The sequence below is a fragment of the Pleuronectes platessa genome, chromosome 13, assembly GCF_947347685.1.
Source record: "Pleuronectes platessa chromosome 13, fPlePla1.1, whole genome shotgun sequence".
NCBI lineage: Eukaryota > Metazoa > Chordata > Actinopteri > Pleuronectiformes > Pleuronectidae > Pleuronectes > Pleuronectes platessa.
The window spans coordinates 4,197,295-4,210,977 of record NC_070638.1 but is presented as its reverse complement, the minus strand read 5'-3'; the positions used below and the strand labels follow the sequence as shown (position 1 = coordinate 4,210,977).

At 43.6% G+C, this 13,683-nt stretch overlaps 1 protein-coding gene across 1 annotated transcript in view; it reads right to left on the bottom strand.

Annotated features, from left to right (window-relative positions):
• Positions 1-358: 358 nt before the first annotated feature.
• Positions 359-13,683, bottom strand: part of ak5 (adenylate kinase 5) — a gene marked incomplete in the record, with an annotated part of 46,848 nt that continues 33,523 nt past the window's right edge. The window contains 1 exon segment of the mRNA XM_053437627.1: positions 359-665. Within this exon segment, the coding sequence (XP_053293602.1) occupies positions 477-665 (189 nt within the window).

Below are 13,683 nucleotides of genomic sequence, written 5' to 3'. Positions count from 1 at the left end.
GGGTGCAGAAGCTGTCGGCCGCCCGGTGCGTGGCGTCCTCTCTCTCTGAGCCGGGATGGAGGCCGGAGCCGGATGTGCCGCGGCACCGCACCCGACTGGACATGGTGTCGGGGGAGCAGGTGAGCAGGAGCACGGCACTGGGTTCACCCATCTGATGAAGAGGAGGAGGAGGAGGAGGAGGAGGAGAATGTAAAGTCTGTTAAAGCAGAGAACTCCAGGCTCCATCTGTCACTGTCATGTTGCCCTATCTGTGTGTGTGTGTGTGTGTGTGTGTGTGTGTGTGTGTGTGTTCACTTTAATTGTCTTCACTGCCAAACACGTCTTTGTCTCAACACAACCTTTGTTTCTCTCTCCTGCTTTAACACTACCACTCATCCTGACGTCACAGCCTCAAGTCAAACACGTTTTCAGAATCTTCTCCTCCTGACTTCATCTCTTCACTTTTCCCTCATGTAACATTTTGCTGGCCTGAGACTTCAACACGTGTTTGACGGTGGAGAGGCTTTTTGTTTCATGTCAGTCCCGTCAGTGCGGCCTTTGACCTTTGCTTCGTACTCCTCCGCCTGTCTCAGGTCTCTGGGAAAGCTGCTGATCACGAGGCCTTTCCCCTGCCGCTGCTGCCCTGAGGAGGCCACCGCTTCACACAGCAGCTCCAGCAGAACGTCCTGGACCAGAAACACACACAAGCAGAAGAAGCATTCATTAATACTTAAGAAAAGCAGGAATACTCATGTCTTTGTGTTTAAGATTCATGTGGAGGTTGGATTAGGAACAGGGCTCAGCGGTCAGGTTGAGACGCCTGAGGGGTCAGGACGCTCTGGACCACAGCTTCTGTCGGGGAGTTACTCAAACAGAAGAGACAGAAAACAAGGAGCAACGACAAGGAGACGCTGAAGGAGACGTGTGCAGGATGCCTGACTGTTTGCAGCGGGGGTGCATGGAGCAGTTTCCTGACATTTTCCTGAACCTTTCCTGCCGCGGCCCTCTGGTAAAATATCCCAGTGAGAATACAGCAGGAAAACTTCACAGCGAGGAAGTTTATACTAGACGATGAACACAAAAGTGAAAGTGTCGACCTTATTCAAAGCAAGATCTGAATGAACTGAGTATTCGTTAAGGACTGAAACCTGGACTGAACCTGGACTCAAACCTGGACTTAAACCTGGACTCAAACCTGGACTCAAACCTGGACTAAAACCTGGACTGAACCTGGAATCAAACCTTGACTGAACCTGGACGGAACTTGGGCTGAACCTGGACTCAAACCTGGACTCAAACCTGGACTAAAACCTGGACTGAACCTGGAATCAAACCTTGACTGAACCTGGACGGAACTTGGGCTGAACCTGGACTCAAACCTGGTCTCAAACCTGGACTGAACCTGGTCTCAAACCTGGACTGAACCTGGACTGAACCTAGACTGAACCTGGACTGAAACTGGATTGAACCTAGACTGAACCTGGACTCAAATCCTGGACTGAACCTGGACTGAACCTGGAATGAACCTGGACTGAAACTGGTCTGAACCTGGACTGAACCTGGACTCAAATCCTGGACTGAACCTGGACTGAACCTGGACTGAAACTGGTCTGAACCTGGGCTGCTGAAGCTGCATCAAATCACATGTTGCTCACACACACACACACACACACACACACACCCACACACACACACACACACACACACACACACACACACACACACACACACACACACACACACACACACACACAGGGAAACCCTCCACCACCTGTGAAGCTTTGACACATTAAACATTAAAGCTTCTTGTTGTTTGGCCTCAGCACAGACGACTGAGAGTCGACTCCACAGTCCACACGCTCTGTTTCATGTAATCAAGTCTTACATGTATGTTCTTCTCCGTGTGCAGACATGCAAACTGCTCACATGCATCCAGACGGGGAGGGGGGGGTCTCACTTGACAGGGGAATAATAAATTGCGCTCTCTGTGTTGCCAGGTAACTGAACGTCACTTCTCCACACTCGACACTGAGCTGCAGGTTCCATCAGGTTCATCTCAGTCTGTGATGATCCCTCAACTCCCATCGTTCACTTTACTACAGGAGCTTATTTTAATGTGTCCTGTTGTAAACCTGGTGAGGTGCACTTAACTAATCCCAGGGTGGGATTACTCATCGTGCTGTAAATCACTCTATCTCTCTATCTCTCTCTATCTAACTGTCTCTCTCTCTCTCTCCCTCTCTTTCTCTCTCTCTCTCTCCCTCTCCCTCTCTCTCCCTCTCTCTCTCTAACTGTCTCACTCTCTCTCTAACTGTCTCACTCTCCCTCTCTTTCCCTCTCTCTCTCTCTCTCTCTCTCCCTCTCCCTCTCCTCTCTCTCTCTAACTTCTCCCTCTCCCTCTCTCTCTCTCTCTCTCCGCTCTCTCTCCCTCTCTCTCTCTCCCTCTCTCTCTCCCTGTTCTCTCTCTCTAACTTCTCCCTCTCTCTCTCTCTCTCTCTCTCTCTCTCTCTCTCTCTCTCTCTCTCTCTCTCCCTCACACACATAAAAGTAAGCGTTTGGCAGCGAGCGCATTGGGACGTGACCTTAATGTGGTGAAAGGAGCTTAGAAGGCTGAGGCTGGCATGAAAACCACTGGGTCCGTGTGCGTGGGCGTCTTTATGTGTCTTGTGTTTTATGAGCGCCTGAATGTCTGAGCCTTTTCTAGGGTTTGTGTTTTCTATTGTTGTGTCTATTGTTTTGTGTTTGTGGAGCAGAAAAGACAAACAAACATTTACTTGCTCACATTCTTCTGGCAGGTTTATAGATTTGTGCCTCCATCGCAAAATACAGGAGATGGAAAAGAAAATCTATATCGTGCGGCTCGAAAGATTGAAAGTATTAATTCACAGAAGCTTGTTTCACTCTGGTTTAAATACGTTGTTTCACAGCTTGTGTCAAATGAAGAGAAGGATGTTCCAACGTCACCGTTTAATTCATTTTCCTTGTTTCTCAGCTCACGTTTGTTTATTTCTTCGAAGTGGCAGAAGAAGCAGCAGAGACAGAACCACATCTCTCTGAGTCTCTGAGTCTATGCGCCTCCTCATGAGCCTCCTCATGTGACTCACTAAAGCACTGGCAGTAAAAACACAGTAAATAAAATATCTTCCTCTCGTTACCGGCGGCACTAAAGCATCAACTCCTCCATCTTGAACTGAAAGGGGAATCATTAAACCAGAGAAACATTTAACTAAATAAAAAAAAATTACTACATTCAAAAACATCTTGTCTGTGTTTTGAATCTAACAGGGAAATATAAGAGAGACATTTTAAATTTCAAAGCCTCTTATATTAAAATTCAGTTTTTATAGGACAACATTATTATCCGTTTTGTCGTTCTCATGCTTTGCTGCTTTTATCCACTCGATGGATTTGAACTGGTCCCGTCTGTTCTCTCTCTCCGAGGTGATCCAGCTGCTGCTGCAGGTTCAAATGAAGCGAGGGAGGAGGGTCACACACTCAAACCCGCTGGCGTGTCCCTTAGAGCTGTTGTAGAAATGTGTGTCAGCTGCTTCTGTGGTTTCTATCTGTTTATCTGTTTTTTTTAGTTCACAACATTTACATAACGGACTGAGATGAAGGTTTAAAGTTCATCTGACAGAATTTACAGCTCAGAAAACCGGATGAGCTACATGAGGCCTGATGGGATGTGGCCATCTGCACTTTGTCAGATTCTAATACTGAAGGACAGATCAGATTTGGTGATAACGAAACACAAACTGTTGTAAACTTTCAGTTCGACTCATCTGCCTGGTCGCCCTGATGCATCTGGTATCTGTTACTCCTGCCTTGATGGTCCGGACCTTCAGACTTTTTGGTTTATTCCAGATAACAGGTGTGAAATGTTCCTCAGATCGCTGCTCGGACTGGAGATGGTCCGGCCAGAAGAGGTGGTTGTTTGTGGTCGAGTCTTTACTCCGCTCTCTCAACTACAAAACCAAAACTCACTGCTTCAAATGCAAACAAAGTCAGAAAGACATGAACTTTGGTTCAGACTTCAACCGCCTCCAGAAAAACCTCCTCCATCTGCCCTGGAAGGTTTCCCTTTTCCAGAATGAACAACAGTCCTCTAGTGAAGAATTTGGGTCATAACTCTGAGCTCTGGAATCATGACCAATGAAGAACATTTGGATTTTCATCTACACTTTCTTCCTTTTCCTTGTGTTTTGGATTTGAGTTCTCTTCTGTCCTTGGTTTTATTTTGAAATTTGGCTGCTAAAGTCTCTCGCTTTATTTCTTATCTCACAATTATCCAGTCCCCCCACCCCCTTGTGATCGTCTTCTGTTCATAATGTCTTTCACTTGTCTTCACATCGTCTCTGTGTGTCTCTTTGTCTCGTCCCTTCCTCTTGTTCCACATCACTTGTGTGTTCAAGCCTTTTTCCAGTTTCCTAGTGTTTCTCTGCATGTTGATTATTGAACATTGTTATTTTGTCCCTTTCCAACAGGCAGGCTTTGTTTTTCACCTGTCATCTGCATTGTTGTTCTATTTTCCTTTTTTTTGGCTCAAGATTTGTATTTTTCTTGACTCTGAAATGCGTGGACGCTGGCAGGTTGTTTGTTCTCTGTGGGTTCCGGAGGAGGGAGGGGGGAGGTGTTTTTGTTCTTTACTGTAAATGAACTGTTCCTCATTTCTACCACTGAGTTCTAATGTAGAAATCTCAGCATGAGGACGTTTTCATTAGGTCCCTGATTTTTATTAACAGCCTCATCAGCTCCCTGCTGACACACCAACCCATCCAGCACATTGTGTTCTGTTCTCTAATGTGGTTACATTAGAGCACTGGTTACTTCCTGTATTTTTTAAACAACTCGTTTGACCTCTTTAAAACAAATATTGGATCTACTTATAATATTTTAATATGATTTAATGATTTAGATCAAAATCGTTCCTGATAAAAAGAATCCTGTGAAGATCTTTGTTCTTCTGTTGTGTTTTCTCATCTATTTAAAACCTCCTGGTCCGTGGGAAGTTATTCTCACAGACTCTTTTCTCTCCCTACGATGAATCTTAATGAGATTCTGTGTTTGCTGCGAATCTCCTGTGGAAATGTCGAGCGGGACTGAAGCTGCATCTGGCCCCGGGCGAGAGTCGACTCCCCGGCTCGATGAACATGTTCACGTCTCCTCAGAAAACCTGCTCTCCTCTCAGAGGCTTTGGAGTCTGGATATTTTCCCCAAAATGAATTCTCAGGTTCCAGAGGCCGTTTTTTCTAAACTCACCTGAATGTATAAAAACATTTGAACGCCTCTCTATTCATATAATTGGCAGGAAACCCTGTTATACAGCACGTAGGATGTTTTATCTGTCATCTACTCTTCTTCTTCCTCCGTCTGTCACGAAACAAGATCTTGTTTTTAAAATGAATATTCTGTCGGATCTGTTTACCGCTCAGTTCTCGCCGCTGTCTTGTCTTTTCTGCTGCTGTACCCAGAGATCACCTGTCAATCACAAAGTGTGGGCGGCGGCGGCGTGATTCTTTCATTTTCTCTTCTGGGCTCGGTGGCATTTCACTTTCTCCGCTTGTTCTTAAAAACCCAAACAAACCCACTTTTTACTTTCCATCCCGTCTTCTCTAAATAGATCCACTGACATTTGGAAAATCACATTTCTGGAACAGAAGGGAATCAGTGAAATGCAGAGTTGAGTTTGGTTGAAAAATATGATGTAAAATATATTTGATCGTTCCAGTCACTTGTATTCCCTTGAATAAAAACATATTTTATGATTCTAAAATATTTCTCTTCCTGTCCACACTCGATTCGTGTCTGAAGGCAGGTTGTGAATTTTGCGTCACATGGTCATTAGTGTGATGAATGACCAACGTCTTGGGTTGACGACCACTGTGGTCTTGAACCCGACTCCCTCACTGACCTTGGGCAGATGCTCTCCTCTCTCCAGGACGTCCTGCAGGTGGCGCCCCCTGCTGCTGCGAGTCTGCAGCTCGGCACACAGCAGGTCACCCAGGGTCATGTGACGCAGGCCCAACCGTTCCTCCATCCGCTGGCATTGGACTGACTTCCCTGAGCCTGGACCACCTGAGAACACGCAGAGACACACACACACACACACACACACACACACACACACAAACACAAACAGGGATCAGTCCATCGTCACATAGGAAGTCACTGAGGCAGAGCTCAGGGTGAGGAGAGCGTCAGGAGGAAATTAAGAGGTGAGAAGAAGTGCAATGGAGACGAAGACAATAACAAATAGATTGTGTTTGTGTGAGTGTGTGTGTCTGTGTGTGTGACTTTGTGTGAGACTTTGTGTGATTTGACTCACGTCGTTTGAATCTTATCAGTTCACATTCTGCTTCTTAATTTGTTTTTGTATTGATTATCTGTTTCCATTCTAAAACTAAATGTCTTCATTCTTTTCAACATCCACTGAACAATCACAAAGTAAATCAAGTGTTTACTAAATAAAGACAATAAAAACATATAAAGAGCAAACAGGTGGACAAACTAAAAGAGATAAAGATCAATCTGGAGCAGACACACAAACACTGAGGGGCCTGTGGTATTGTCAGTCCTCTGTCTGTGTGTTGTGTGTGTGTGTGTGTGTGTGTGTGTGCGTTTATGTGCGTTTATGTGTGTGTGTATTTATGTGGCAGTGACTAATAGAGGCAAGCACACAGACGAAGAGAGAGAGAGAGAGAGAGAGAGAGAGAGAGAGAGAGAGAGAGTGTAAAATACAATCAGCTCTAATGTGAGTAAAGAAAATTAAACCCAGGCTGCTCGTTTGAACTGTAATTTGCAGTGATGCATGAATCAGAGTTAAACAGGAGGAGAGGAGAAGGAGGAGAAGGAGGAGAGGGAGGTGAAGGAAGAGAGGGAGGAGAGGGAGGAGAGGGAGGAGAAGGAGGAGAGGGAGGTGAAGGAAGAGAGGGAGGAGAGGGAGGAGAGTGAGGAGAAGGAAGGGAGGGAGGAGAAGAAGGAGAGCGAGGAGGAGAGGGAGGAGAGTGAGGAGAGTGAGGAGAAGGAATGGAGGGAGGAGAAGGAGGAGAAGGAGGAGAGGGAGGAGAGGGAGGAGAGGGAGGAGAGCTGCAGAGACAGATTCATGTCTGTCAGTACAACACAGTTAACAAAGAGAGATCAACTCAGACTGGAGACATCCACGACCTCTTCTCTCTCTAAACTGGGAACACTGGATGCTCCCCAGTCTGTATAGCCACAAAGCATGAAGCACACTCACTGAATTAATTATTAACTGAACAACTTGATTCAGTTTTTATTCAATTTGAATCTTGTATATAATAACGCCCATTGGCTTAAACGAAAAAAGGAAGAAGAACAACTCCAGCAGTTTTCAATTTAAAAAATGTCCACCTAGAAAAATCTAGATACAAACGAATGAACCATCTAAACCAAGAACCTTAACCATGAAAACCATCGTGGGGTCTTATTCACAGTGTGTGATAACAAATGCATTGCAACTAAAAGTACTTTATCAACTGATGAGTCAATTTGATGAAACACTTAATAAGATACTACATTAAAAACACTTCCAGAACGGATCTGATATTAAAATAACCCGGTGATCCAAAATTGATCTTGTCTCCCTGAACAAACTCAAACTGTTGCTCACCAAGATAAACATATGAGCACACACACACACACACACACACACACACACACACACACACACACACACACACACACACACACACACACACACACACACACACACACACACACACACAGAGCAGAGACTTGTTGGGTCTGTATCTTGTTTGTCTGCAGGTGAGTTATCTCAGGTTAGTGGTTTATCTTCCTCCAGCAGCCTGCAGCTCAGCATGACCCTCATCTTCATCAGGATGCTGCTCCGGTCAGGGGGTCGCTGCCCTCAGCCCGCCTTCAACAAACAAATCCTCACGAGGACAGATATGAGCTCGCTTCACCCCGGAGACGACCACCAGAGGAGGGCCAGAGGAAAGAGGATGGGGGGGGGGGGGGGGGGGGGGGGGGTGATGCATTCATTCATTGAACATCCAACACATTCCCACTGATTTAATTCATTCCACCGGCTTCAGAATGCTCCTCACGCCTCCACACCTCCACTCACAGACAGTCATCCTCTCTGCGCCTCACTCTTGCCAGGAAGGGAGATAATGACCCACCAGGCCCGAGGCTCAAACCCCAGAGTCGCTTGTTAGTGACTCTTCAAATTAGAGGAATCCAACTCAAACCTGCGGTAGGAACAGATCTGTGGGTAAAGTCCCTCTCCTCTGTGAGACCCGGTGGAATCTGGATCAGCTCCAGACTCACATGAAGTGTGTCTGGAGCTGTTTGTTCTAACTAAACTCTTCTCATCTCTGGTTTGCTTCTGGCAATCGAAGCTTTCAAAAATAGATTAGAAAATACAACACGAGACAAAATATAGGTCAACGAATAGCAGTTAACAAATAACACATATAGCGATGAATCATGGTAAAACAGGAGAAAGACATAAACCTGGAATGGAACTAGCTCACACCTCTGTCACTCACTAGTAGATAAAAGCTTTTTGATTTGCTGAATTTTTATCCTCAAGATTCTTCTTCTGGAAATATAATGAACTAAAGATTGGAATTGAGACTCAGGTGTTTTTGTGCTGCAGGGAAACTGATGAAAACTGCAAATTGGCAAATGAAAATTCAAATGAATTCATATTTCCATCCAGTTCTATCATGAATATCAGGTTTAATGCAACAGGATGATGCACATCATTATCAACACGCCAACTTGTCCACCTCCGGAAGTATCAGACTGCTTTCTGAATATCCAGCTTATAATGTTTATGATCTTTATGGTTTCAGACTTATGACAGCAGGGAAATTGTAAATTTGATGATCATTTAAAAAACCTAAATAGAGAAATAGTTCAGCAGGTTTTCTATTGAGTAAAGTCAGATGTTTGCTTTGTGCCGAGCAGCCTCTGGTCCTCAGGTTGGTGGAGGATGAGATTTGAGAAGCTGAGCAGCTCACAGCTCCGTGACAGATGGAATTTATCAGAGAGAGACGGAGCAGCCGACAGAGATGAAGATGAAAAACACGGAGCGAGGCGAAGAAGAGCCGAGGAGCAGGAATCTCATTGTGTGTTCAGCCCGGCTGCAGAACTCCAGCCTCCTTCAGCAGGTGAGAACCAAATCAGACCAAGTGACAAAAGAGCTGCAGAGGAAACCTCCACTCTGAGGAGACTCTCAGTTATTCTCCTCAGCTTCAGGTGATGGAACTTCAGATCAGAACTTTTCACTGAGGTCATGTTACATCACTTCTCTGATTTATTTACTTGAAAACAGCTGGAAACCTTCAGAATAATGTGAGTCTACAACTCAACAAACACAAACAGTTCTATCCAGATCTACTTGTTTTCACATGTTACACTTTTAAATGATGAATTATTTAAGAAATCCATTATTGGCTCAACGCTCTAAATGTAACTTAGGATTTTTATGTGATTAACTTCTTTAACAGATTATTATTGATCATTAAATGAACATTAAACCGGTTCATATTATGAGTGTTTGATTTATTGAACTCATTTTACGTTCCCTAATAATTATGATATCTTAATTTGTAGACCCCTTAGAGTTCCAGTGCTCTTTAACTGGGCAGCAACAATAAAATCCAAATAATATTAAGAGGATATTAAATCCTTGTGATGAATTGCTTCATTAGAATCTTCCACGCTGCTGAAATGAGTTTTGCTTGTTCATAATTCTTTAACACAAATTACACTGAAGTTCAACATTTCCACTGCATCAATGCAAAACAACAGAGTCGCAGTAGTTCAATTCGAGTCAGATTCCGAGGATAGAAATGTTAATTTTTGCACTGGGGAGAGGAAGGGGGAACAGATGAGGTGGGGGGGGGGAGCAGAGGAGAGGCAGAGGGAGGTGAGAGAGGAGCAGTGGGACGAGAACATGAAGAGGAGAACGCCGACAGAGAGAAGAGGAAATAAAAGAAGGAGCTAAAAGCAGAGACACAGTGAAGCCTCACATTAGCATTTCCCTCCGGCCCCGACGCTGCACTTCACTGCTGCAGAGCAACGCTTCCACTTCTCCAGGTTTCACACTCACAACTCTCCTCTCACAACTTTCACTCAAAGCACTTTGAGAAACTTTAATTCAAACTGACTCGACGTGTGCATCTGACTGTCATTAATTATCACAGGAGCAGGAGCTCAACATTTAAGAAAATGGCCGGAGAGGTGACACAGGATTGATCATGGGTTCAACTCCCTGTTCACACACATGACCTCCTCAGATAAAAGCAGGTGAAAAGCTTCAGGTCCATATTAAAAACATGGATGAGACCCAGCAGAGTGTAATCAGTATGAAGGGAACACACTCAATAAATAACCTTTGTGAAGGTGAAGCTTTAGTGTTTGTGAAAAATAGAGACTTGGTGAAAACCGGATGTTATTTAACTTTGGTTTCTCCGTCCTGTCCTCAGTTAGTAGACGCTGCCTCATCGTGCTCTTATGCCTTCGTGAGGATTATGACTCAGGAGGAACAGCGGGTTGTCCACGGACCAAAATCCCGGTGGTTAGATCCCCAATTCAGGGTGTGTACAATTTTGTAGCTGCTCAAAATAAAAATCCTGAGCTAGCAGATTGAAGTGTGTTTCATAAGGGGTTGGATTCTTTTCAGCCGCTGTAACGATAACAACATAGACGGATGAATACTTTGGTGATCCAGAGGGAAATTTGGGCATCGAGCAACACACAACACAGTCAAACACAAGAGCGTAAGAATAATATAATAATAAAAAGTCAGGAAAAGCCAGGCTAGAAATCTGCAGCCACCACCGATGTGTCGCTGAGATGATGTGAATCTTCAATAGTTTTAGAACGAGAAATGTGCTGAGCCTGTAGTTTCTATCTGCTCGTCCACCTGAGATGAATCTGTCTCCCTCGTGTTCACGTTCCCCTGCTGTCAGTGTGCTGCTGCTCAGCCCCCCCCCCCCCCCCCCCCACACACCACCTCCAGCGCTCTGCCACTCATCCAGGGGAAACTCTCTGCAAACTCTGGTGCAGCGACTCCGAGTGTAATTTAGTTGTCGGCACCTTTTCTGTTATTCCAGTTCAGCTCTGGCACTTTCCCTTTGTCTGTTGTAAACCCTCTTCTTATTCACGTCACGTCTCTCTCTACCTGAGCTGCACATTGAGTCCCGGCTCTTTTTTAAAAACAGAGAACAGCGGAAAGTTTAGTCGACAGTAACTCACTAAATGATCAAATCTATAGAGATGACTCTGTGAATAGTTTCAGGATGTGGAAACACTTGTTATTCCCACCAGTTCTTCTCCTGCTGGGAAATGTCCACGAGTCTAACATTAAGTTCTTAGGTCCCTTGAAATGTGCTTTATAAATTCAAGCTATTATTATTATTATTATTAAAAAGGCCTTTGGGTGGATAAACACAGATATCTTTGTGTTTCTAATTATGTCATTAACTTGTGCCAAGCCAATGATGTGACACATTTGAAGTGTAGCAGTGCAGAGGTTTGTAAAATAGTCTTAATTAATTCAAAACCCCAAAATATGAAATAATCAGTGATATAAAGCAGAAGTAATAACCACACAGAATAAACAAAATTACCTCAGATTTTCTATTGATGTAAAACTGATATAAATAATCAACCCAGTTTTGTTTCAGCTCAACTAAACCTCCGATTTTTCTCTGTTTCAGAGCAGCAGTGTTTCACTCTCTGATTTCACCGTTCACACTCTCAGAGCTCAGCCGTGACAGATGAGAGACATCATGTAAATCACAGAGAGGTGCAGGAGAGAGGACACCTGCACCCGACTCTGAATTAATTTAAATGAGGTTAAGAACCATCAAAGCTGACAGAGCGAATGCTGCAATTACTTCAAAACATATCTGAAGAATAACTGTGAATACTTATGATAAGTAACCATTAAAATGTTGCCTTTAAAAACTTTTGTATTTAAAGAAATTTAATTAAATGTTTCGCTAATTTAACGTCAGTTTTACACTTTCAGTCGTTTCCATTCTCTTCCCTCAACAAGCAGAGAAACTCTACTTGAAAAGTAGAAAAACTTTTAATCTAACTTTCCCTCCGACGCCTGAAACCAGTGAGACCCTCGAACCACAGACGTCTGTCCACTTCCTGAGTCTGTGCAGAAAAATACCAGAGCAGCTGATCGACTCATCTCATGTCTGTTTGTGTTTCAGTGTAAAAGGATGAGACTAGTTACAGTCAGCAGCTGCTCGGTATTATTATGTGTATGTGTGTGTGTGAGTGTGTGTGTGTGTTTGCACATTTACGTACCAATCATGAAGATGACCTTTGGTTTCCTGTGTTCGGTGCTATAACCTGTCAGAGGAAAGAGAACCTGAGATTAAAATGCGCTGAACATCAACACACACACACATGTGTTAACTGCAATGGTTTTATTTAATTTCATTGACTTTATGTCGTTTTTAATATAATTAGTTGCATTTGAGCATCTCGCTCCTGTACAAGTACAACACATCGGTCTGTTGACAGTTTATTATTCACCTATTATTCCGTGTTAACTTCTACGTGACAGGAAAGTTAAAGGAGCCTCGGCACAAGTGTCAAAACAAAAGGTCGAAGTAATAACTGACCTGTTTTCCCTCTAATTTACATATATATGACATTTCTTGTAGTAAACAGTCTCTGAGAATTTGGCATTTCCAGGAAGAGTCACAGGAGCTGATGTATGTCCAGCAGTTTGTCCAGAAGGAACAGAACAAGGTTTTTATACTGATTGTACTCTGTTACATTTAATCAACTGCTTTTGTTAATTACTTATTTAATTGGCTTTATGAAGAACTTTATCTTACTGAAATCCGAATATCTTGTAAAGACATACTATCGAACAATCACTATTTTCCGTAGTAAATGTTTGAAAGATTTTGAAAGAAACAGTCTACTTCTAGCTTGTTATATGAGAGGATTTCTTTATTTTATATATATATTTTATCACAATGTTTTTTTCTGTTTTATATTATTGTCAAAGCATCATCTTGGGATTTCTGATTCTCAGTCAGTAAAATCCAGCCACGTGAGGACATCAGCTTGAGATGTGGTGAAAAGCGTTTCTCAGTATTTTGTGACATTTAATACATAAATACTAATTTATTAATCAAAACATTTGATGGTATATTAATCAGTGATGCAAGTGATAAGTCACACATAGAAGTGGCCCAGTGGCTGCCCATCAAACCACCTGATGCCCGACACCAGTTTAAATTTGACCAGTGGGGAGACAGTGATTGTTCTCATGGTATTTCATGTAAGAAACACAGCTTATGTAAATCTGCATTTTTTTCTCTAGTAATCAGATGGCCCTCCTCCTCCTCCTCCTCCTCCTCCTCCTCCTCCTCTCTTTGCTCTGAGGAGATAAACACCAGATCTAACTGAGACGCAATCTACAGACCGGTCCTCCTCCCCCTCTATTACACAATCAATACTGTTGATACGCAGGGATGATGACGAAAAACACACACAGACACACACACAGACTCACACACACACACACAAATGCCATGTGACTGTGATTCACCAGACGCCTGAATGAGCCTCTCTCTCTCTCTCTCTCTCTCTCTCTCTCTCTCTCTCTCTCTCTCTCTCTCTCTCTCTCTCTCTCTTCTCTCTCTCCTCTCTCTCCCTCTCTCTCTCTCTCTCTCT